The sequence below is a fragment of the Rhineura floridana genome, chromosome 2, assembly GCF_030035675.1.
Source record: "Rhineura floridana isolate rRhiFlo1 chromosome 2, rRhiFlo1.hap2, whole genome shotgun sequence".
NCBI classification, from domain to species: domain Eukaryota; kingdom Metazoa; phylum Chordata; class Lepidosauria; order Squamata; family Rhineuridae; genus Rhineura; species Rhineura floridana.
In genome coordinates, this window is record NC_084481.1 from 107,007,611 (window position 1) to 107,030,500 (window position 22,890).

At 42.4% G+C, this 22,890-nt stretch overlaps 1 protein-coding gene across 10 annotated transcripts in view; it reads right to left on the reverse strand.

Moving 5' to 3' along the window:
• Window positions 1-22,890, reverse strand: part of PIDD1 (p53-induced death domain protein 1) — a 51,991-nt gene that overhangs the window by 23,681 nt on the left and 5,420 nt on the right. For 9 of the 10 annotated variants that reach the window (XM_061610037.1, XM_061610036.1, XM_061610038.1 and 6 more), the window contains 10 exons: window positions 22,294-22,667; window positions 19,954-20,367; window positions 14,867-15,070; window positions 13,615-13,672; window positions 12,052-12,253; window positions 10,102-10,230; window positions 7,849-8,028; window positions 1,601-1,748; window positions 1,108-1,243; window positions 571-721 (listed from right to left, as the gene is read on the reverse strand). In XM_061610037.1, coding sequence (XP_061466021.1) covers window positions 571-721; window positions 1,108-1,243; window positions 1,601-1,748; window positions 7,849-8,028; window positions 10,102-10,230; window positions 12,052-12,253; window positions 13,615-13,672; window positions 14,867-15,070; window positions 19,954-20,367; window positions 22,294-22,558 — 1,887 coding nt within the window. In that variant the 5' untranslated portion in view covers window positions 22,559-22,667. The remainder of the gene's footprint in view (window positions 1-570; window positions 722-1,107; window positions 1,244-1,600; window positions 1,749-7,848; window positions 8,029-10,101; window positions 10,231-12,051; window positions 12,254-13,614; window positions 13,673-14,866; window positions 15,071-19,953; window positions 20,368-22,293; window positions 22,668-22,890) is intronic. The other variant, XM_061610045.1, reaches the window with a different exon arrangement.

Sequence of the window (22,890 nt, forward strand, 5' to 3'; positions counted from 1 at the left end):
ACCCTTACTATGAGGGCTCCTGCCAAAAAGGACACCAAAGCTGAGTTTGTTCATATATGCACCATGTTGCAGCAAATCAGAGATTGCCTCAGTGTATGTTTTCCCCCCCACCATGCTTGCTACTCTTTACTTCTGCTAAAACCTGCTGTAAATTAACGCACAAAACCAACCCCATGTAGGAACCAGGAGCAGTCTCTATTCACAACCAGCTGGTTCCCCCCTTCAAAGTCAGAAATCTCTCTCTAGCTTTCATGGATTATATAGATTGTGCTCCTGTTCCAGCCCTGCACAGCTTGAGGCCCACTCAGCTGAACACAGTCCACCAGCCATTTATCGTGGCCTGCCAGGTATTTATAGTGCTCATGTTTTTCAATCCAGACAAAGAGCAACACCAAGAGGCTTATTGATCCTCCTATTGACTAGAAGGTTGTGTTTCGTATGGCAGGTCACAGGTCTGGAACTGCATTTCCAGTGGCAACCAGGGACATGTCTTTCCTTGCAGGACACAAACTGTTGTGCACTACCGCATGTGTATGTACTCACACAAAACCAGGACAGTAAACACTTTACCTTGTGCTTTGGGACACACTGCAGCAAGACTTGTTCAGGATCTTTCTTCCTCTGTAGAGCTATGAAGTTCACCTGGTACAAGCGCAGCCTTTTATAAACATATTTGGCAAAGCCACCAATATACGTCTTGGTGGTGCACCATAACCAGTACCTGGGAAAGAGTAGGCATTTGCAAAACAATTTTAATTGGTTTGCCTCTTTAGCTTGCGAATGCATATATCTGCAAATATGAGTGGCATAACTGTATAATTCTGTTTCTTTACGCCAGAAAAAAATATGGACATCTACAAGTGCACTATGTCAAAGGAAAAGTGCATCAAAGATTCAGAAAACAGACCTTCCCGACCCCAATATCAATGATTTAGGAAAAGGAATATCAGGAATCTCATTCTTGAATACACATGGAAAATAGAGCCTGATCTTTCCACAAGATGCAACTCAAATACAACACTCTTCTTCCCCTTGGATTGCTGGCTCAGGAGATGTACAAACTGGGACTCAGAGAAAGAGATGGATTATGCTCTCAGGCCAACTCACCAGGAGAAGTGCGTGACTTCAAACAAAGCGTAGAGGTGGGTGAACTCCAGCACCACCTGATTGGTGATGTCATTCCAATGCTGAGCATTCCAGTCACTGTGCAACAGATGGACCCTGGAGCGATCCAAGGTAAGACCTGTGAACCAATGAAAAGATGTTCTCTGTAAACCTCAAGGATTAACTATTTTCAGTTCATAATCAGGATGGATGAGGTTTTGCTCCCATTATCAATAGGACATGTGAAACTGTGAAATGATTGGGGCAATATGACCAAATGTAAACACTGAGTTCTTTGCAGTTCAGTGCTATAGTGCAATTATACTTGCACAACTCAATTTCCTCAAAAGATTAACTGTTCCAACTCAAAAGTGCATTTAGTTGTACCGATATTCTGCACGTTTAATTCTCCTGTGAAATTCAGGTGTAGTAATTCTAAGGAAGTATTATAGTTCCATTAAAAACCTCTGTTGTGGAATTTCTAGATCAAACTGACCTGTGATTCCTGGAGGCAGCGGGAGCTGAATTTTTACAGGCTGAAGGAAGTCGACATTGGAATTCTGGGAGAGGCAGAGAAGGGGGCTAGCAAGAGTTTCAGGATCATCAGTGATCTCCTGTAGCTCCTCTGCAGATACAGGCAGCACCTGAACATTTTTTTTTTTAAAAAAAGGATCCATCAGGTAGCGTGTGGGCTTCCTACACAAGCAATAGACTTTTCAGGTCTCCCCTTCCCACAGCAATACTCAACCCCTTGAAGATGGCTCTGAAAGTGAAGGGACCCACCAAAGAGGGATCTGACACAATGTGGGGGGGCTGCAGCCAGAAGTGATACTGGGAAAGCTCTTTTAGATTCCAACCATTGGTGTTAATAGTTTTATCTCTAAAAGGGACCACCTTTATTGATTTGGACAAAGGGCCAAACGGTACTGGTCCTCAAGCCTGTCTCAATAATTTAAGTCAGAGAATCTGCAGTCCTCTCAGTCTTGGATTCTAGCTCCCATTAGTCCCAGCCAGCATGGCCAATAGGCAGGGGTGATGGGACTGGTAGTCAGAAACATCTAGAGGGCCATAGGTTCTTCACCCTCAATCTAAACACAGGCAGATATTAGCCCAGAAGCCTCTCTGGCTGGGCAAGATTATCAAGATCTTCTAGATGGCAAGAGGTGGCCGTGTTTGGCTCCTAAGTATTATTCTAATAAATTTAAATTAAATACAAATTAAAACAAAGTTATAACAAGTTTATGCAATTTTTCTAGTTCTGATTGTTTTGAACACCATTTAGTCTTTTAACAACAAACCCCAGGATCCTTTTTTTTAAAAAAAGGGAACATGAAAACGTTTAATCTATAAAATATGCACAAATCCATTTTTGTACACATGGTTTCAGTTCGCATGCGTTACTCTGAACCTTTTCGCTTTTGTAGAATGTGGATGTTTGGGTTGTGGTTTTTTTGCCATATGAAGGTATGGTGGTAAGAAGAGGATGGATAAGTGACAGCAGATAAAAGTATAATGTTATTTCTGAGGATGGGGGACAGGGAAAAGATGGAAGAGTATGCAGGAAGGGGATGGAGCTCATGAAGAAAGGACATGTAGTCATTGTAATGTATATACTATGTATTATAGTTATGATTTTGATGTATTTTGTAAAATGTGCTAATGAATAAAACAATAAAAAAGTTAAGAGTATGCAGTCATACAAGGCCAACACTGAGCCAACAGTGTGATGTGGCTGCAAAAAAGGCAAATGCTATATTAGGCTGCATTAACAGAAGTCTAGTTTCCAAATCACATGAAGTACTAGTTCCCCTCTATTCAGCACTGGTTAGGCCTCATCTTGAATACTGCGTCCAGTTCTGGTCTCCGCACTTCAAGAAGGATAATAAATAATAACAATAAATTTAATTTCTGTGTCGCCTATCTGGCCAAAGGCCACTCTAGGCGACGTACAAAACAGTTAAAACACAATGAGATAAAATACAATAATACAATAAAAAACAGTATGAGAATAATACAGCAGCAACAATATTAAAACAGGGTAGGAGGCATTTCAGTCACAGTAATTAACCCTCCCCGGAGATCCCAAAGGCCTGTTGAAAGAGCCAGGTCTTTAAGGCTTTACGGAATACATTTAGGGAAGAGGCGTGCCGGAGATCTTGTGGGAGGGAGTTCCAGAGAGTGGGGGCCGCCCCTGAGAATGCCCTCTCTCTTGTACCCGCCAATCTAGCTGTTTTTGTCGGCGGGATTGAGAGAAGGCCTTGAGTGGCTGATCTTGTCGGGCGGCATAATTGGTGGCGTTGAAGGCGCTCCGTAAGATAAACTGGGCCGAGACCGTATAGGGATTTAAAGGTTAATACCAACACCTTGAATTGGGCCCGGAAAACAACTGGAAGCCAGTGTAGATCGAACAACACTGGTGTGATGTGATCCCGGCGGCGACTATTCGGAAGTAGTCGAGCCGCCGCATTTTGTATAAGTTGTAATTTCCGGACCGTTTTCAAGGGTAACCCCACGTAGAACGCATTACAGTAGTCCAAACGAGAGGTGACCAGGGCGTGTACTACCAGGGGGAGCTGATGAGCAGGAAGGTAGGGTTGCAGCCTTCGTATGAGGTGTAGTTGATACCAGGCTGCCCAGCTCACCGCCGAAATCTGAGCCTCCATGGACAGCCTGGAGTCAAGTACAACCCCAAGGCTGCGGACCTGGTCCTTCAGGGGTAAACTCACCCCATTGAACTTCAGGTCAACATCTCCCAACCTTCTTTTGTCCCCCACAAGTAGCACCTCGATCTTATCGGGGTTCAGCTTCAGCTTGTTCCCATCCATCCACTCACGGATTCCAGGCACTTGGACAAGGTCTCCACAGCCAACACTGGTGAAGATTTAAACGAAAGATAGAGCTGAGTGTCATCTGCATATTGGTGACACTGCAGCCCAAATCTCCTGATGATTGTACCCAGCGGCTTCATATAAATATTAAATAGCATGGGAGAGAGGATAGAGCCCTGTGGCACACCACAATTGAGAGGCCAAGGGTCTGAAACCTCCTCCCCCAATGCTACTTGTTGGTACCTATCGGAGAGAAAGGAACGGAACCACTGTAATACAGTGCCTCCAATTCCCAATCCCTCCAGGCGATGTAAAAGGATACCGTGGTCGACAGTATCAAAAGCCGCTGAGAGATCGAGGAGGACAAGAAAGGTGAATTCTCCCCTATCTAATCAAATCATCTACCAGAGCGACCAAGGCTGTTTCAGTTCCGTGACCAGTCCTGAAACCCTATTGGTATGGATCCAAGTAATCCGTTTCATCCAAGTATGTTGACAACTGGTTGGCCACCACTCGCTCAATGACCTTGCCCAAAAATGGTAGGTTCGAAATTGGGCAGAAGTTATTGAAAACTTGGGGATCCAAGGAGGGCTTCTTCAGGATGGGCTTTACAATTGCCTCCTTGAAGGCTGATGGCATCACACCCTCTTTCAAGGAAGTGTTTACCACCGCCTTGATCCCCTCGCCCAATTTCTCTCTGCAGCTCATAAGGAGCCACGATGGGCAAGGATCAGTTAGACAAGTGGTAGGCTTAACAGATGAAAGCACCTTGTCCACATCCTCAGAAGGGAGAAGCTGAAACCAATCCCAACTTACCGGCATGCAACTGGCCAACTCTGGTTCATCCACTGTATCCACGGCGCACGGGATCGAGCTCCGTAAGTGTTCGATTTTGTCAGCGAAGTGCTTTGCTAATATATCACAGGAGGCCTTTGACTGTTCCAAGGGTTACTGAGCAACTGGACCGACCAGGCTTCGGACCACCTGGAACAGCCTCCTGGGACAGCACTCCGCAGACGCAATAGAGGCAGCAAAGAAAGCCTTCTTTCCTGCCTTTATTGCCACTTGGTAGGCAGCTACTGCTGGTCTAACCTGTGTCCGGACATCTTCGGAGCGAGATTTCAGCCACCGGCGCTCTAGTCGTCTCACCTCCTGTCTCAAACTACGCAACCGCGGTGTATACCATGGTGCTAGTTGAGTTCTATTCAGGGGGAGAGGACGTTTCGGAGCCACCCGGTCTAATGCCCTGGTGATCCCATCATTCCACTCCTTCACCAGGGTTTCGACCAGGCGACCTTCAGCAGGTTCCAATTCCCCTAGCGCAGTCAGGAATCCATCCGGATCCATCAGGCGCATGGGGCGGACCATTCTAATAGGTCCTTCACCCCTGCGGAGGGGGCATGGCATCGAGAAGTCCATGTTTACCAGGTAGTGATCTGACCATGACATAGGGGTGGAATGAACCACTCCCAACTTCAGACCACTTCTCTCCTCTCCCAGGACAAATACAAGGTCGAGAGCATGACCGGCTACATGGGTGGGCCCAGTATTACTAAGGTGCAGTTCCCAGGAAGCCATGGTTTCCAGGAAATCCCGAGGGGCTCCAGTGAGAGTGGCCTCGGCATGCACGTTAAAGTTACCCAGCACTAACAATTCTGGGGACAATGCCCGTACAGCCGAGACCACCTCCAGCACCTCGGCCAGGGAGTCTGCTGTGCAGCGGGGTGGGCGGTACACCAGCAGGATACCTAAACTGCCCTTCGGGCCCAACCTCCAGTACATACAATCAACAAATTGAGTCCTATGGAGAGGAGGTCTGGCAAAAACGAAGGACTCTCGGTAGATGACTGCCACGCCCCCTCCCCGCCTTCCTACCCTCGGCTGCTGTGCATAACGGAAACCTGGTGGACACATGGCCTCAAGAATGGGAGCAGAGGCTTCGTCCAACCAAGTTTCCGTAATGCATGCCAGGTCTGCCCGCCCATCCAAGATCGTATCATGAATGAGTGAGGTTTTCTGAGCCACAGACCTGGCATTACATAACAGCAGTCGAAGGTCGGTAGGAACCTTGCGTCCCCCAGTTTTCGTCTGGTTCTGAGCAGACCCGGAACATGGGATGGATATAATGCATCTATCCCGTGTTCCCCTATTCCGGCATGGTCTGCCAATAGCACCCTTCCAGCGCCTGCCGCCCAAACTTCCTATAACTTGGCCCCCCACTTCCCTCCCTGGCTTGCACATGCCTCTATCCCTATCTGCCAGTCAACAGGTCACCCACCCTAACAATTTTGTCCGGAGACCCGCCTCCGTACCCTGTAACAGCTGTAATTAGTTAAAATAAATTAATTTACATTAAACTAAATCAATATAATTCCCCCACTTTCACATTCACACATTCATACACACACACAACACACTCCCTTCTATTTGCCAACAGGCAGGCCTACTCCCTAAAAGCAATAAAAAATAAAAATACAAATAATAAAATAAAAATACAATACAATAAAAATAAAATAAAATAAATAAAAAGAAAGCAGCAGCAAGAGCAGCAGGCTCTCCTTTCCTGGGTGGCGATGTTCTCCTTCTCCCTGCAGGCACTGGGTCTCCCAGGCCACCTCAGCCAGCCGGCTTATGTATCCCTCCCAAGAGGGACAGGTGATGGCAGTTAGTCACAGCTGGCTGGGTACCTGGGACCTGGTCCTGCAGGAGGCACATCTGCCAGGCAGCAGTCCCACTGGGAAGGGTGGTGGAGGTGGTGTTCCAACAGCAGCAGCAACAGCAGGCTCTCCTTCCCTGGGTGGCGATGTTCTCCTTCTTCCTGCAGGCACTGGGTCTCCCAGGCCACCTCAGCCAGCCGGCTTATGTATCCCTCCCAAGAGGGACAGGTGATGGCAGTTAGTCACAGCTGGCTGGGTACCTGGGACCTGGTCCTGCAGGAGGCACGTCATGCAGACAAACTGGAACGGGTTCAGAGGAGGGCAACAAAGATGATCAGGGGACTGGAAACAAAGCCCTATGAGGAGAGACTGAAAGAACTGGGCGTGTTTAGCCTGGAGAAGAGAAGACTGAGGGGAGATATGATAGTACTCTTCAAGTACATGAAAGGTTGTCACATAGAGGAGGGCCGGGATCTCTTCTCGATCGTCCCAGAGTGCAGGACACGGAATAATGGGCTCAAGTTGCAGGAAGCCAGATTTCGACTGGACATCAGGAAAAACTTCCTAACTGTTAGAGCCATACAACAATGGAACCAATTACCTAGAGAGGTAGTGGGGTCTCCGACACTGGAGGCCTTCAAGAGGCAGCTGGACAGCCATCTGTTGGGAATGCTTTGATTTGGATTCCTGCATTGCACAGGGGGTTGGACTCGATGGCCTTATAGGTCCCTTCCAACTCTACTATTCTATGATTCTATAAGGCACACAAAACTTCCATGCCACCGGCAGTCTGTAGATACTATGAGTTTTACATTTGTCTCTGAAACCTAAGGACCATAATCTTAGTTTTTAAAAAACAAAAGCCAACTTTCTCAGGATTTTGCCGAAAGTGTCCAGAAACTTTTTCCCAATAAAAGCGTTTGATGGGAAATTCTGCACGTACAGAATTACTGAAGGTATTCAGGCCCAACAATTACTCTTGAGCCCACATCCCAAAAAGGACCTAAATGCTATCAGACATGGAACAGCGAGCCTGCAGGGTTGGCTGTTCCAAGACAAGAACTTATGAGCCACAACTATACAGAGCAAATTAGAGATTAAGAAATGCATTCAGGAGATGGCTTTTTGACTTTAAAACATCAGAACAACATTAAGGCATCTAAACTGTGCTGAACAGAACTTTTTAAAAAAAGTCTCCAACCTCTGAATATATTTACACCTTTCCATTTGTTGCTGGAGTGTTAGGGTTCTTGGTTTACCTGGAGCTTCACTGTCCTTGTCTCCTCAGTCACACCAGGAGGAAAGGTCACTTTGATGTTGGGATCCACAGTTGAAAAAAGTAGTGCCCCCTCTTGAGGGACTCTGCATTCATTCTCCACAAGTCGAGAGACAACTAAGAACCAGGAGAAGTGAGGGACGCTGCAGCATGCCAAATGTTTCTGTTAGAGGATGTGGAAGGACACACCTTTGTAACATGTGACAATATATAAAGGAACGGGGGGGTCGGCACTCAACATGAGTGTAGCACAGAACAAGGTCAAACAGCTTGCAGTGCTTTACACCAGCAGTCTACAAATATTGACAGCTTGGCTTGGTTCAGATATAACAAGGCCACTTCCAACAACCACCACAACTTGTTGGAGTAATAAGCTTGAGTGCTTCCTTCATCCTCATCTCACACATCCAACTGCAGAGAAGACTTCCTGGTTTCTTATACCAGAGTTCCTTGTAACACCTGAACTGGAAAACCCTGGCTTAAAAAACTAGGAAGTCTCCTCTGCAGTTGGGCATGTGAAAAGGGGGAAGAAAGAGATCAACCTTGCTGCTCATTACATCTGAACATGTCCAGTAAGTTTTTCATAGGTATACAGACATGCTGAACTTTCCTTTGAAAGCTCTGTCTTTGATGACTTAAATAACAGACATGCCAACAAAATAAAGTGTAATTCCTACTAGTACAACATTTATATCCCACCTTCCCTTCAAGGAGTTCTCAATGGCATATGTAGTTCTCTATCTCTCCATGTTATTCTCACAACAATCTTGTGAAGTAGGTTAGCCTAAGAGACAGTGACTGGCCGATGAGCTTCATGGCCAAGTTGTTGTTATGTGCCTTCAAGTTGATTACGACTAGTTTCTTGACTATTGTCTTCATTTTGGTTAATGACTGTGCCAAGGTATTGATAATCCTTGACAAGTTCAATGTCCTCATTGTCAACTTTAAAGTTACATAAATCTTCTGTTGTCACTACTTCAGTCTTCTTGATGTTCAGCTGTAGTCCTGTTTTTGTGCTTTCCTCTAACTTACAACAGCACTGTTTTCAAATCATTACTGGTTTCTGCTAGTAGTATGGTATCTTAAATTATTGATATTTCTCCCTCCAATTTTCACACCTCCTTCATCTTGGTCCAGTCCCACTGTCCATATGATATGTTCTGCATATAGATTAAACAAATGGGGTGATAAAATACACCCGTTTCACACGCTTTCCGCTTGGGAACCAATCGGTTTCTCCATATTCTGTCCTTACAGTAGCCTCTTGTCTAGAGTATAGGTTGAGCATCAGGACAATCAGATTCTGTGGCACCCCCATTTCTTTTAAAGCCTTCCATAGTTTTTCATGATCTACACAATCTGTAATCTATAAAGCACAGGGTGATTTCCTTCTGAAATTCTTTGGTCCGTTCCATTATCCAACATAAGTTGCAGTATGATCTCTTCCTTTTCTAAATCCAGCTTGGACATCTGGCATTTCTCACTCCATATATGGTAAGAGCCTTTGTTGTAGAATCTTGGGATTACTTTACTTGCATGGGATATTAAGGCAATAACGATAATTACTACATTCCCTGGCATCCCCTTTCTTTGGAATTGGGATATATATTGAACGCTTCCAGTCTGTGGGCCATTGTTTAGTTTTCCATATTTGTTGACACATTTTTGTCAAAATTGGGACAGATTCAGTCTCAGTAACTTGTAGCAACTCTATTGGTATGTCATCTGTTCCTGGCGATTTGTTTCTTCCAAATATTTTAAGAGCAGCTTTGACCTCACATTCTAAAACTTCTGGTTCTTCATTATATTGGCTTCCCTGGAACTAGTCCAACCACTACATGCTGGTTCTTTATGAAAGACTACCCAACCCAGATATAACTATGTAACACCAAGTAGAAGACTAACTTAGCATGCTTAAGAGCAGGACATTAAGATATGATTGACTGCGCATTACAGTCTTCAGAAACAACATGACAATACAGAGAAGAAAGCTGCTGCACGTGACAGCTCCATGCTTCCTTCAAACTTCTAGCAAGCACTCAACATCACTCGTTTGATGCAAGGAAGAATGCACCAACGAGCAAAGTAAATGGTATGTTTTACGACATAGTGCAGGTCCTGCTTGTGGGTTTCCCATGGGTATCTGATTAGCTACTGCGAGAACAGGACGCTGGACTAGGTGGATCACTGGTCTAATCTATTCTCTTATGTTATGATCTAGTTCTTCTCATCTTACCTTTGGCTTCCCCTTCCACTCCACTCTGGTTCTCAAGTCACTCCAGTTTTGCCCACTGAAGGTTCGAACTATGATCTCACGGTCATGCAGGTGCCGAGGAGAGGCATACGGCATCCAGATCACCACTTCCTAGCACACAAGACAGAGCAAGATGGTTTCCATGAGTGAACCATACAGAAGGCAAGCCCACCATAGCTCTGCAGTACACAGAGCAAGAGAAGGACCTCCAGGGCAAAGTGCCATTGGGGAAGATGTGGAGAGCCAGCAAAGAGAGTGATTTAATTTCTCTGTGGGAGGGCCACAGCATGGAAGCTTGCATATTGCACCATCAAGACTGGGAAAAACGCTGCAGTTCCTATGCAAGTGCTATAAGTAAGAGGTAAGTTTTATCTTATGATGAACTGAAAGAGGATGTATACACCCCTCCAACCTTCAGTCCTACAATGGTCTTGTAACTGGGTACGCTGCATGCAACAATGCTTGTGAGGCTAGCTCAGATTGTGCAATGCATATAGTAGCTATCATGCTAGAACACCATGGCTGTTTTTCAGGGGTCACAGCTAAACTGCCAGAGAGATGGGTCCGAGGTCTGCAGCCTCGGGGTGATCCTTGATTCCAAGCTGTCCATGGAGGCTCAGGTTTCATCGGTGTGCCGGGCAGCTTGGGGTCAATTGCATCTCATACGAAGACTGCAACCCTACCTTCCTGTCCACCAGCTCCCACTCGTAGTGCACGCTCTGGTCACCTCTCGTTTAGACTACTGCAATGCGCTCTACATGGGGTTGCCCTTGAAAACAGTCCGGAAACTACAGCTGGTACAAAATACGGCGGCTCGTCTACTTACGAACACCCGCCGTTATGATCATATTACCCCAGTGCTGTACAATCTACACTGGCTTCCAGTTATTTTCCAGGCTCAATTCAAGGTGTTGGTATTAACCTATAAATCCCTGTACGGTTTCGGCCCAGTATACCTGATGGAGCGCCTCCAACGTCATAAATTGTACTGCCCTACAAGATCTGCCACTCAGGGCCTCCTCTCAGTCCCATCAACTAAAGTGATTGGGTTGGTGAGGACTCGGGAGAGGGCCTTCTCTGTGGCGGCCCCCACGATTTGGAACTCCCTCCCAATAGATCTTCGACATGCCCCTTCCTTATATATATTTCGCCGAGGCCTGAAGACTTGGCTTTTCCATCAGGCCTTTATGAACTTGAGACTTCTAAGGTGAACTAGCTTCAGAATTGTATTACTGACAACTCTACTAAATATTGTAATTTTGCATTGTGCTGTACTGGTTATATTGTTTTTATTGTATCATATTTTACCATGTATTTTATCGTGCTTTATTGTACGCCGCCTAGAGTGGCCATTGGCCAGATAGGCGGCCTATAAATTAAAGTTTATTTATTAGTTTATTTAGCACAATTCACCTTTTTTAAAATGCCTGTAACTCATTAGTCACCCTCAGCCTTCAGGGTATAAATCTAGAACGAACAAACATGCCATGACTTACTGTAATGTTTTGAGATGTCAGTTATATTTGCATGCAAGTGTTTTATGTGCTTAATTGTTTCATTGTTCTTAAAATGGATTGCAGAAAGGAAGAGTTTATATTATTACATGAAATACAATTTCGGCAAAGTGGAAGAGGTCTGGTCAAGCTCATCAAAACTGGAAATCCATTTACCTTATTCCAACACTCTATGTATCTGGCAAGCAGAATTGCTGCCTTGGGGCATTTGTCTTGATGAAACCTGCATCCAATTAAGCTGAGCCTCTTTAGTAGCACCCTAAATGCCACAAATGGTTATTGGCAAACCCAGCTATTCTCACATTTAGCACACAGGTAATCCGTGGCTAATTTTTTCAGACTATCATCCAAGATGAAAGACTTCTGTGAATTAGCACAGTTCTAACCTAAATTCCTTTATGACATCACAAGCTCTTACCTCTTGGAAATCAATCCCGTGAGGCTGCAACTCCAGGACTTCACTCAGCAGGATGTCATGATGCTTCAGCTTCACCCACTGAGGATCAGGGGAGTGCTTTTGGAAGTGGATAGTGACTGAACTAGTGGTGGCACCCCGGGGGAAACAAAACTGCACACCGCAAGCTAGAAAAACTCTGCATCCTTCAGGGGTCACGGTAAAGCTTAGAAGATACAAACAGAAGCAGTGATGTTTTCACAAAAGTACAATTCTCTTCACTCCGAAGTTCAGAGGTGCAATACTTAAAATTCTAGATTGTCAGGATTCTAGATGCAGTTATAAGACTGTGTTTATATATAATATAAAGGAGAGGGCAATTTCATCACCTTCAGCTACATCTGGGTCTCATTTCTGAAATATTTTGAGGATAACTGAATGGCCATCAGCTATGGCCATTCCTGGACAGCTTGACCTCAGTCCCCCATTGGCAAAAAAGCTCCAAACAGATCACTGCACTGCACTGCACTTGGGGCTTCCCTCAGTCCCTTTTGGAAGGGCAGAATATAAGTTTAATAAAGGCTGCAGGCTGCAGTTGCCTGGCTATTATCTGGGGCAGGTGTGTGTGGGAAAATCACATTACCCCAATCCTCAAATCCTTACACTAGTTAACCATAACCTTTTAGGCTCAATTCAAGGTGCTGGTGTTAGTACATCAAGCCCTAAACAATTTGGGATCCCTGTACCCAAAAGTGAGTGCCTTCTTCAGTACTACCCTACCTATCTGTTCTGATCTGCTAGGGATGCTCTGCTGGTTATTCCAGTTTTATGGCACTCCCTACCAAATGGCATTCAGTCGTTCCCTACATCGGCCTCATTTAGAAACAAGGCAAAACCCTTTTTGTTTACCCAGACTTTGGAATGTCATCAGCCACATAGCTACTTTGTTGTTATATGTTATTTTTAAAAACATTGTGCCATATTGTTAGCCACTCTCTGCTCCCATTGGGATGATGGTTGGGATATAAGAATGTCAAAATAACATAAGTAACTTAGCTTATCCTTGCTATTCTCAGACATGCTCCCTTGCTTTTCTCTGTTTCAGGGCAGGCATGAAGAGCCCCCCCCCTTGCAGGCTTTAGGTGTGAGGGGGGCATTGGCCCCCAAATGCTCCCAACAGTAGACCCCCTTCAAGCTTATCTGGTGAGGCACTGGACAAGTAACAGAGGACCAGAGCAATGATGGTGCTCCAACTGTCACAAGGACAGACAGCAGCAATGAAAATGGTAAACCTGGCCACTGTTCGGCATTCAAAAGCACCAGAAGAATTTGTTTTTAACCAGGACCCATGGCAAGTGTTTACATGGGTCCTGCAAGCACCCTGGTAGCTGCCTGGAGATACTATGAGGTGGCGTGTGGGCTGTTTTCTTTCATGAGTTTTGCCATTAATAATTGTCCTGCAACCACGCAACTGAACAAGGCATCAGAGTATAATGTGGATATTATAACAATAGTGAGTTAAGAGGACACTGTGACATGATCAGCATAGCACCAAAAGACACCAGCCAAAAGAACTATGTGAAATACCTATCCTCACCAGCTTCAAGGAACAGTCTTCTTAATTTTTCTGAACTTGAGCTTGAGTCTGTAAGAAGTCAGAAAAAGTTCACGTGAATATAAACAAAAAGTGTTAGGTGCTTCTGTACAAATTCAGTCCAGTAGTCATCAACTCTTTCAGATCCAGGACCTATGTTTAACCCAAACATGCATTTTGGGGGCTCATTTCATAATTTTTTTTACCCTCTATTTGTATGGTGCTAGTGCTGCTGTTGTGATCCACCTTAGATCAGGCTGCAACCTGGTAGTCGGTCCTGACCCACCAGTTGAAGACCAATGGATTAGTCAGACATGTATGCCTTATTTCTGCAGGGCTGGCATCAGATATTTCACCACTTACAAGTGGAACATAATGCCTCCCACCAGAATTTCACAATAAACCCTATGAGAATGTGAAATTAAAACATTTCGACCCCTGCCTAGGGGCAATTTTCATTTAACAGCAATTGTGAATAAAGTCACCGAGTGAATGGACCTATTTGCTTAAAAAGTCACCCATTACACACCTGGCTTTGGACTGATCAGGGAAAACACTGGCTGCATTCTAAGTGGTTTCTCTTTGGGCTCTAAGATCTGTCTATCCTTCTCGGCATCCTTCACCCCCAATGTTTTGCTTTCAGTAAGGCCTAATTTCTGGCTGAATCTGAGCCCCCTTTTGTTGTTTCCTTCTGCAATTATAATCATGCAAGGGAAGAGTCACACCTGCTGGCCCCAATTGGCCTTCCAATGCACTTGGCAGGGCAGGGGTAGGGGAGAAGGCCTGAAGTGGGAAGCCTACTATACGCTCCCCATGATTTACTCCCTGATTACATGTGGTTCTGAATCACATGTGGAGCTCACATACATATAGTTACAGTGGGCTCCCTGCTTCAGACTTATCTCCCTCTTCCCCCTCCCCCATGCATTGATGGTGGGGGTGGGCCAGCAGGGGACACCGCAGAAGGGTGGAGTCTGCAGGCTTTTTCCGACCTGCAATTTTGATAATATGGAGTGAAATGATTCAAGAGGGCTCTGATGCCTGTGAAATCTAACTCGGCTTTGGTGGTTTTTCAGCCAGTCCTTAGTAATGTTAAGGGCTGTATTTTCAGTTTTGCCTGAACACATCTCACAAAAAACAGAGCCGCCTCCTGCATCAGCCACACAGCAGATACAACAACTTCTGACTGTCACCAGAGAGGACAGCCATTCAACAGACAAGTCAAGCAGAATAAAAACAATTAACCTGATTGCAGCGGCACCTCTGGTTCTCCTAGAGGATTACCATGGAGAAGCACAAAGGGGAAGCTCTGGATCTCTGGAGGGATGGTGCGTAGCCTATTGTTTTGCAGATCAAGCCTGGACAAGTTGGGAAGGCAGGCCAAGGATGCAGGAACTGTCACCAGGAGATTGCTGTGAAGATGTAGCTGCCACAGAGATTGCAAATTGCCTGCAAGCCAGGACAGGAATGGAAAAGGGAGTTCAACCTACCCTTAGTAAATCCCTATACGTAAACAACTCTCCCTCATTCACAATTTGCAAATCCCTTTCAATAAAAACATAACCTGCGATCTTCCTTAAATCCCCCACAATCAAATCAGATCTCAATTATACACACAGACAGCTATATTATATTACATTAATTATACCATACCATAAATGTTTCACTATAGAGAGGTGCTTACACTAGTCCAAAGGAATATGTCCGTATATGAGAAACACAACATAATTAAGAAAGGGAGAGGGGAGTCAGGCCTAATCTTTGTATGTATCTGGTGATGTAGCTGACCTCTCCCCCTCAAGAAGTGGAGAGACACACGTAGGGATGCATGTAGAGACCTCTGACTTTTGCAAGGCTAGAATACAGCTTACTGTACAAAGATTCACACCAGTTGCTCCACCCACTTTGCCTCTGGACTCGCTCACCAATGTCATGTCGTCCCTGGAATGTTGCCCAGAAGGGAATGCGGCTCCCAGGCTGAAAAAGCTTCTCCACTTTTGCTCTATAGTGTACTTACAACCTGATGTGTGGGTGCCATGATATTAGAAATAAACTGGCCACCAAAGGGCAGAAGAGCCTTTTGGTGGCAGTCCTGCAACTATCAAACATCACCAGTTAGAGACTCACCAGATCTGAACCAGCGGCTTTTTTTAAAGAAGAAGAAGGCCATAACAGCTTTTCAGTTTAGACAGAACTTTGGCTATCAATAGCATGCAAGTGTTGTTGTAAAGATTGTATCTTGTTTTACACTGAATGAGGGATGGGGTTCGCTCTTTGGTTCCGGTCCGTGTTTTGGTTTTTGCAACTGGCTTGTGGTGCCCCATCCACAACATCTCCTCCTCCACCACCACATTTTTTTTTGCTATTTCCCTAATGAAACTGCTAATGCTGTTGGTGATCTTTCTACTGATGGTTTCTTGGGTTTTCTATTTAAATTTAAATTAGGCAGATCCTTGCCTGTCAATTCTGCCTCTTCCCTCAGGTTACTGCAGTGCTGACCAAAGATGTTAATGGTGATTGTTATCACCTTATTGAGACACAACTTCAAAGGAATACAGATTGCAGCACTTCAGAGCAAAGCTGTTTAGTTTAATAATTATGTCAAATTAGCCACGGATTTGTTTTTAAAAAAAGCCGGTCACAAGCAGTAGTAAAACCCAATTCAAAGACATATAGGATTTACAGATTCTGACAGAATTCAGTAACAAATCCAAAAATGCAGAAATTCACCCCCATCTCTACATTTGCAGAAAAGCAGGCTATATAAGCTTAATTAAATATTTGCATTTTTTGTATACCTGTTTCTGTAAAAAATGACCTAATTTAAATAAACTTGTCCTTTATTCCTTTATGTAAATTATATTCAAAAAACTCTTTTAATTTCTTCTTACATTCTTGTACTACTTTGTCATTCTGTAATAAAGATTCATTTAGTCTCCATCTAAATCCAAGATTTTTTTAAAAAAAAGTTAATATCACAGGATTGTGGTCCGAAAAAGTTGAAAATATTGTTTGGGATACAAGTAAGGCATTTATGAGGGGATATTTTATTAAATGTAACTCTGAATTAAAAAAAAAGAAACAACAGAAAATGCAAATTTTGGAAGAAATAAAACAAAAAGAGGAAGAATTGAAAGAATCCAACTAAAGTTTCTATTGTAAATCAAATTAAAATGTTACAGAATCAAGTATCAATGCTGACAGTTAGAGAAATTGAAAGGAAACTAAATTTTGCTAAACGAAGGACTTTTGAATTTGCAAATAAACCGGGGAAATTGTTAGCATATAAATTAAGAAAAGAACGTCAAAAAATATTATTTTAAAGATACAAGAAGGAGATGAGATGCTGACAGATAATGTAAAAATCAAAAAGATTTTTCATCAATATTATTCAACATTGTACAAGTGTCAGGAAATCCCATCTGAAAAAATAGAAGAGTATACATCTAAACAGAATTTGCCTAAAATTACAGACTTTCAGAGACAAGCTATTAATGGCCCTATCACGTCAAGAGAGATATCTGAAGCTATAAACAAAATTAAATTAGGAAAGGCGCCAGGACCAGATGGGTTATCTGCAATGTACTATAAATGTTTGGAGGAAGAACTCTTGCTACCTTTACAGTATACAATGAATTCTATTTTGCAAGAGGGAAAGATACCGGATAGTTGGAAAAATGCTAACATAACATTAATACCTAAAGAGGAGCAAGATTTAACTAAAACAAAAAATTATCGGCCGACATCTCTATTGAATAATGACTATAAAATTTTTACAATGATCTTGGCAGAAAGAATGAAAATAATATTGCAACAATTTATCCAGGAAGATCAATCGGGGTTTTTACCTAAAAGACAATTACGTGACAACGTCAGGAATGTCTTGAATGTGTTGGAATATTTAGAACAACGAAATGATAAACAAGCAGCTTTGATTTTTTTAGATGCTGAGAAAGCATTTGATAATTTGAATTGGAAATTTATGTTTCAGGTTTTGGAGCAAATGGATTTTGGAGACAATTTTATAAAATGGATTAGATCGATTTATACATCTCAGAAGGCTCAGATAATTGTTAACGGAGATTTAATGGATTCATGTGAAATACAAAAGGGTACAAGACAGGGATGTCCATTATCTCCCCTTCTATTTATTCTGGTCTTAGAAGTGCTGCTTAGAGATATAAGGCAAGATAAAAGGATTTCGGGATTAAAGATAAAAAAAGAAGAATATAAATTGAGAGCATTTGCTGATGATTTGATAATTGTATTAGAAAACCCTTTGGAAGGAATTAATGTATTGATGGACAAATTAAAAGAATTTGGACCGTTAGCAGGATTTAAGATCAACAATCAAAAAACAAAGATGTTGGTGAAAAATTTAACTTTAAGGGAACAGAAAGAGTTAATGGACAAGACAGATTTTACAATAGAGAAAAAGTTGAAATATTTAGGTATCATTATGACAAATAAAAATTCAAAGTTGTTTCATAATAATTATGAAAAATTATGGACAGAGATTAAGAAAGATCTGCTAAGATGGGATAAACTACAATTGTCATTAATGGGTAGAATATCTGTGATAAAAATGAATGTATTACCGAGAATGATGTTTTTGTTTCAAACAATACCTGTAATATCCTCTGATTTACCTTTTAAACAATGGCAAAAAGATATCTCTAAATTTGTATGGCAAGGAAAAAAACCAAGAGTTAAATTTAAATTACTACAAGATGCCAAAGAAAGAGGAGGACTGGGATTACCAAATCTGAGACTTTATTTTGCTGCCTGCTGTTTAGTCTGGATAAAGGAATGGATTTTATTGAGGAATAAAAGACTATTGGATTTGGAGGGCCATAACCTGAAGTGGGGATGGCATGGATATCTATGGTATGACAAAGTAAAAGTAAATGTAGACTTTAATAATCATTTTATAAGACGTCCTCTGTTGAAAATATGGAATAGATATAAACCAAGGTTCTATTCGAAAATACCATTATGTGTCTCAAGTCAAGAAGCGTTTTACAGAAGAGAAATGGCTGGAAAAGAGAAATGGTTAACTTATCAAGAACTATTAGAAAATGTACATGGAGAATATATAATGAAAGAGAGAGAACAACTGATAAAGGAAGGATATAGTTCTCAATGGTTTGCCTATTTACAATTGTTAGAAAGATATAAAATGGACAAGAAAATGTATGGGTTTGAAATAAGTAAATCTGATTTTGAAATAGGTTTGTGTACAAATGATGAAAATATAATTGCGAAAATGTATAAACTCTTACTGAAAATGGATATGGAGGAAGAACAAGTAAAAGAGTGTATGGTAAAGTGGGCAAAATTTTTTGGTTATAACATACAAATGGATCAATGAGAAAATATGTGGAAAAAAGGCTTGAGATTTACATTATGCTATAATCTTAAAGAAAATTTCTATAAAATGATGTACCGTTGGTACATGACTCCAGAAAAGTTGTCAAAAATGTATAGTAATGTTTCTAATGTTTGTTGGAAATGTAAACAACAAGAAGGATCATTTTATCATATGTGGTGGCTGTGTAAAAAGGCAAAATCATTTTGGGCACAGATAGGTAGGATGATGCAAAAAATTCTAAAGATAAATATTCAGTCAAAACCAGAATTTTTTTTATTGGGTTTAATGGATAAACAAATAGAAAAGAAATATGGAAGAATAATATTATATATGATTACAGCAGCAAGATTATTATATGCACAAAAGTGGAAAATGGAATCAACACCAACAACGGAAGAATGGCTATTGAAATTAATGGACCTAGTAGAGATGGATAAATTGACATGTCTACTTAGAGAAAAATCGACAGACACATTTCTTAAGGAATGGAAGCCTCTCTTAGACTTTTTGTTGAAAGATCAAAATAAAATGATGATATTGGGATTTGACGATTAACTAAGATAGCCTATGGAGAAAAGTGATCCTGTATGTATATATTAAGGGACAGGTTTGATGTATATTATATACTTATAGCTGATCTACGACAAATCGGAAGTCAACTATTTTATTTTTATTTTTTGTTGTTGTATTGTTATGTTTTTTGACTTTGTTTTGTTTGTCTTTTGAAAAATTTGAATAAAAATTATTAAATAAATAAATAAATAAACTTGTCCTATGAAAGCAACCCCTACTAAGCTAAATGGGACTTAATTCCTAGTAACAGCACAGAAAACTGCAGCTGTACCATGTGATCTTAAGTATGTGTTTAGATTGCAGCTTTAATCTCCCCAGTCTCAAATTGCATCTTAAGGGCTACCAAGGTATTCAGACCCTTTCACATATATATATGTGAACATCTTACCAAGAGAGCTAGGGATTCCTGTTAATAGATTCCCTGAGAGATCCAGGTCTGTGCAACTGTGCAGGTTTCCAATCTCTTTGGGAAGTGATTCCAGTGCATTTTCAGAGAGGTCCAGTGTTTGCAGTGCTGCCAGCTTCCCTATGCTCTGTGGTAGACTTCGGAGCTGGTTCTTCATGGCAGAAAAGAAAGTGAGGTTGGTGAGCTGGCCAAAGTCCTCAGGCAGCCCCTGCAGGCTGTTGTGGCTCACCAAAAGGCTCCTGAGGCTGGCCAGCTTGGTGATGCAGGGAGGCAGAGCACTGAAGCTGTTGAAGCTGAGATCCAGATGTGCAAGACAGGTTAACTTCCCGAACTCTTGCGGCAAGAATGCCAGCAACCCTCTCTGGCAGGCACCAATTTCATCCCTGCTGTGCCCACCTGCAGGCCAGGAAAAGGCAAGAAGAGAAATACTCATTGCAAGGATCACCATTAATTAGCCTTGCGTAAGCGCATGGCTATCCTATGAAACAACATGGAAGACTAAATCAAGTTAACTGGAAAAATACAAGAAGTTTAAAGGTTTGGGTGCATGAAGGGACTAAAGGAATCAGATACTTCTGAAGTCAGGGATTGATCAATGGAAATGGGTCTGGTATTTCAGGGCTAAAACAGGAGCGGTTAAGATGCTACATTCACACAGAACCTCCCTTTTTGTCACCTTAGCTTTTAGTTCAATATATGTGGCTCTCCTATAACAAATAATAAAATAATCAGATCAAGAGGTTGTTGCTGCACATGAGGCACACACAGCTATTTTTGTTTATATCCAATGTAAACAAATTATTATAATGAAACCTAGTTTAATAGATTGGCCAGCTAATTTAATTTACTTGTATTAATGAAAGCTGGGGGGGGGGTTGGCTACAAATAATTGCAACACTTAAATAAAATAGAATTAGAAGATTTGAAACATCACACACACACACACTTACTACTAAACCGAGTGTCACATCAATTCCAATAGGCAGAGAGGTAGCTGGGTTAGTCTGATGTAAGCAAAAATGAGTCTTGTGGTACCTTAAAGACTAATTGATGCAGTGGACTCTAGTCTACAAAAGCTTATGTCATACTAAACTTCTCAGTCTTTATAAGGTACCATGCTACATTTTGTTGATTTTACCGGTTATCAATTTGGCCTTTTTCACATTTGTACAGAAATAACCATGCAAGCCTATGTAGGTATACTCAAAAGTAAGTACCACGAATGCAATGGAACTTGCTTTTGAATAAAAACAATTAGGATTTCAGGCCAAATGCTATCTCTGTTACAGATGGGGGGGGAGAACTATTAGGCAGAGGAAGGTGAAGACGCACAGTACATCAAGCCTCCTCTGTTGTGCTTTTGACAAAACATATTTTAAAATTCACACAAGACGTTCTCTCACCTTCCCCATTTCAATCCCAACACGGGGCAATGGGCCAGACCTTTGGATTTATGGGAAGGTGCTATGAGAATAAAGAGGCAGGTGAAGAGGAGGGAAACACAGGAAGAAAAGGGGGGAGGAAGACACTCCCTATTTTAAACTGTGTGTATAAAATCAGGGTATATATCCATCTAGTTTTTTTCAATACGCTACACACACAAACATGTCATCAGAGCAACTGTAATATAATCATTATGAGCAGCGAGGCTACTGTCCCGATTCATCATTTCCTGCCTTCTAGCAGATATGGGACTACCTGCATTTGCCAAACTGTCGTGTCTGCAAGCCCCATTCCCCAACTAAAGATCAGAAAGTAGTCTCATTTCAGTCCCTGTTAAAACAAACATCCATTCCAAGCTAACTACCAGAGAGAATCCAGCAGGAGACCTGACTTTTGATTCAACTGAAGAAAAAGGTTTCAAAAGCCCAATGCAGACTCCTTCAAGAGAAAACCCTGTTGAAAACAGTGTATACATCCTAGGAAAGACAAGCACACCCATTCTCAAATGAGGTGCGGAGGGCTGCATCAGTGCAGCCCCAATCCTTTGCATATTTCTTAAGAAGTAAATCCCACCATGCACAATTCCTGGGTAAGCATGTAGAGGATTGAAGCCCTAGACTGCACCCTGCACCTCCCTGGGAGTAAGTAAGCCCCACTGAACAGAGTGGAACTTCCTTGTGAGAAAAAAATGTGTATGATTGCGGAATCAGTCTGTCATGCACCTTTGCAAGGTGGTCCAATACCATTAACAGTGACCCAAGACCATTTCGATGGGCTTAGTTGCAAAAGGAAAACTAAAAGCTTATCTAGATAGAAAGAAGAAATACAATTGGAAAATGAAACAGTTGGATAAAAAGAAATGACGAACATGTGGTTTACCTTTGAGTACAAGGGATTTTAAGCCTTTCAGGGCTGGAACAGTGCTCAGTGTGGAAGTAATAAGGTCCTCATTGCAGCTCAGCCTCAAGAATTCCACCTGCTCCACTTCTTCTCTTCTGGTATCATACAGCTCAAGGAACTGGCGACAGCCCTCTGCGTAGACATCTAAGTTGAGCCTATTGCCAGCCAAGCAGGACCTAGCAGTTGCCTCAGCCTGCAAAGCACCTTCCCCCAAAGGGTCCCCAAGCTCCTGCGGCCCTGCCATCTTCTGGTGTCACATTGCCGGGGGCTGCGCATGTTTTGACTTGCCAGCCAAACAAGTGCTGGTGGCACAACAAATAATTAAAATGAAAGATGGAGGAGAGAGGCAGCCCCTGTGGAGAAAGGGAGGGAAAAGGACAAAATGTTGAAGAATCTGTGTACATTCACAATTTGCCTAGATGAAGAAAATAGAAGTTGTGCTTGATACATCAAATACAGTATAAAAGACTGTACTGTAACACATTGTCTAGCTGAGTGACATAATAATCGGGTGCAAAGACATTGTGGAGAAACTTGTTACATTTTGAGGTTTCTAGCTCTTTTATTTATTAGATA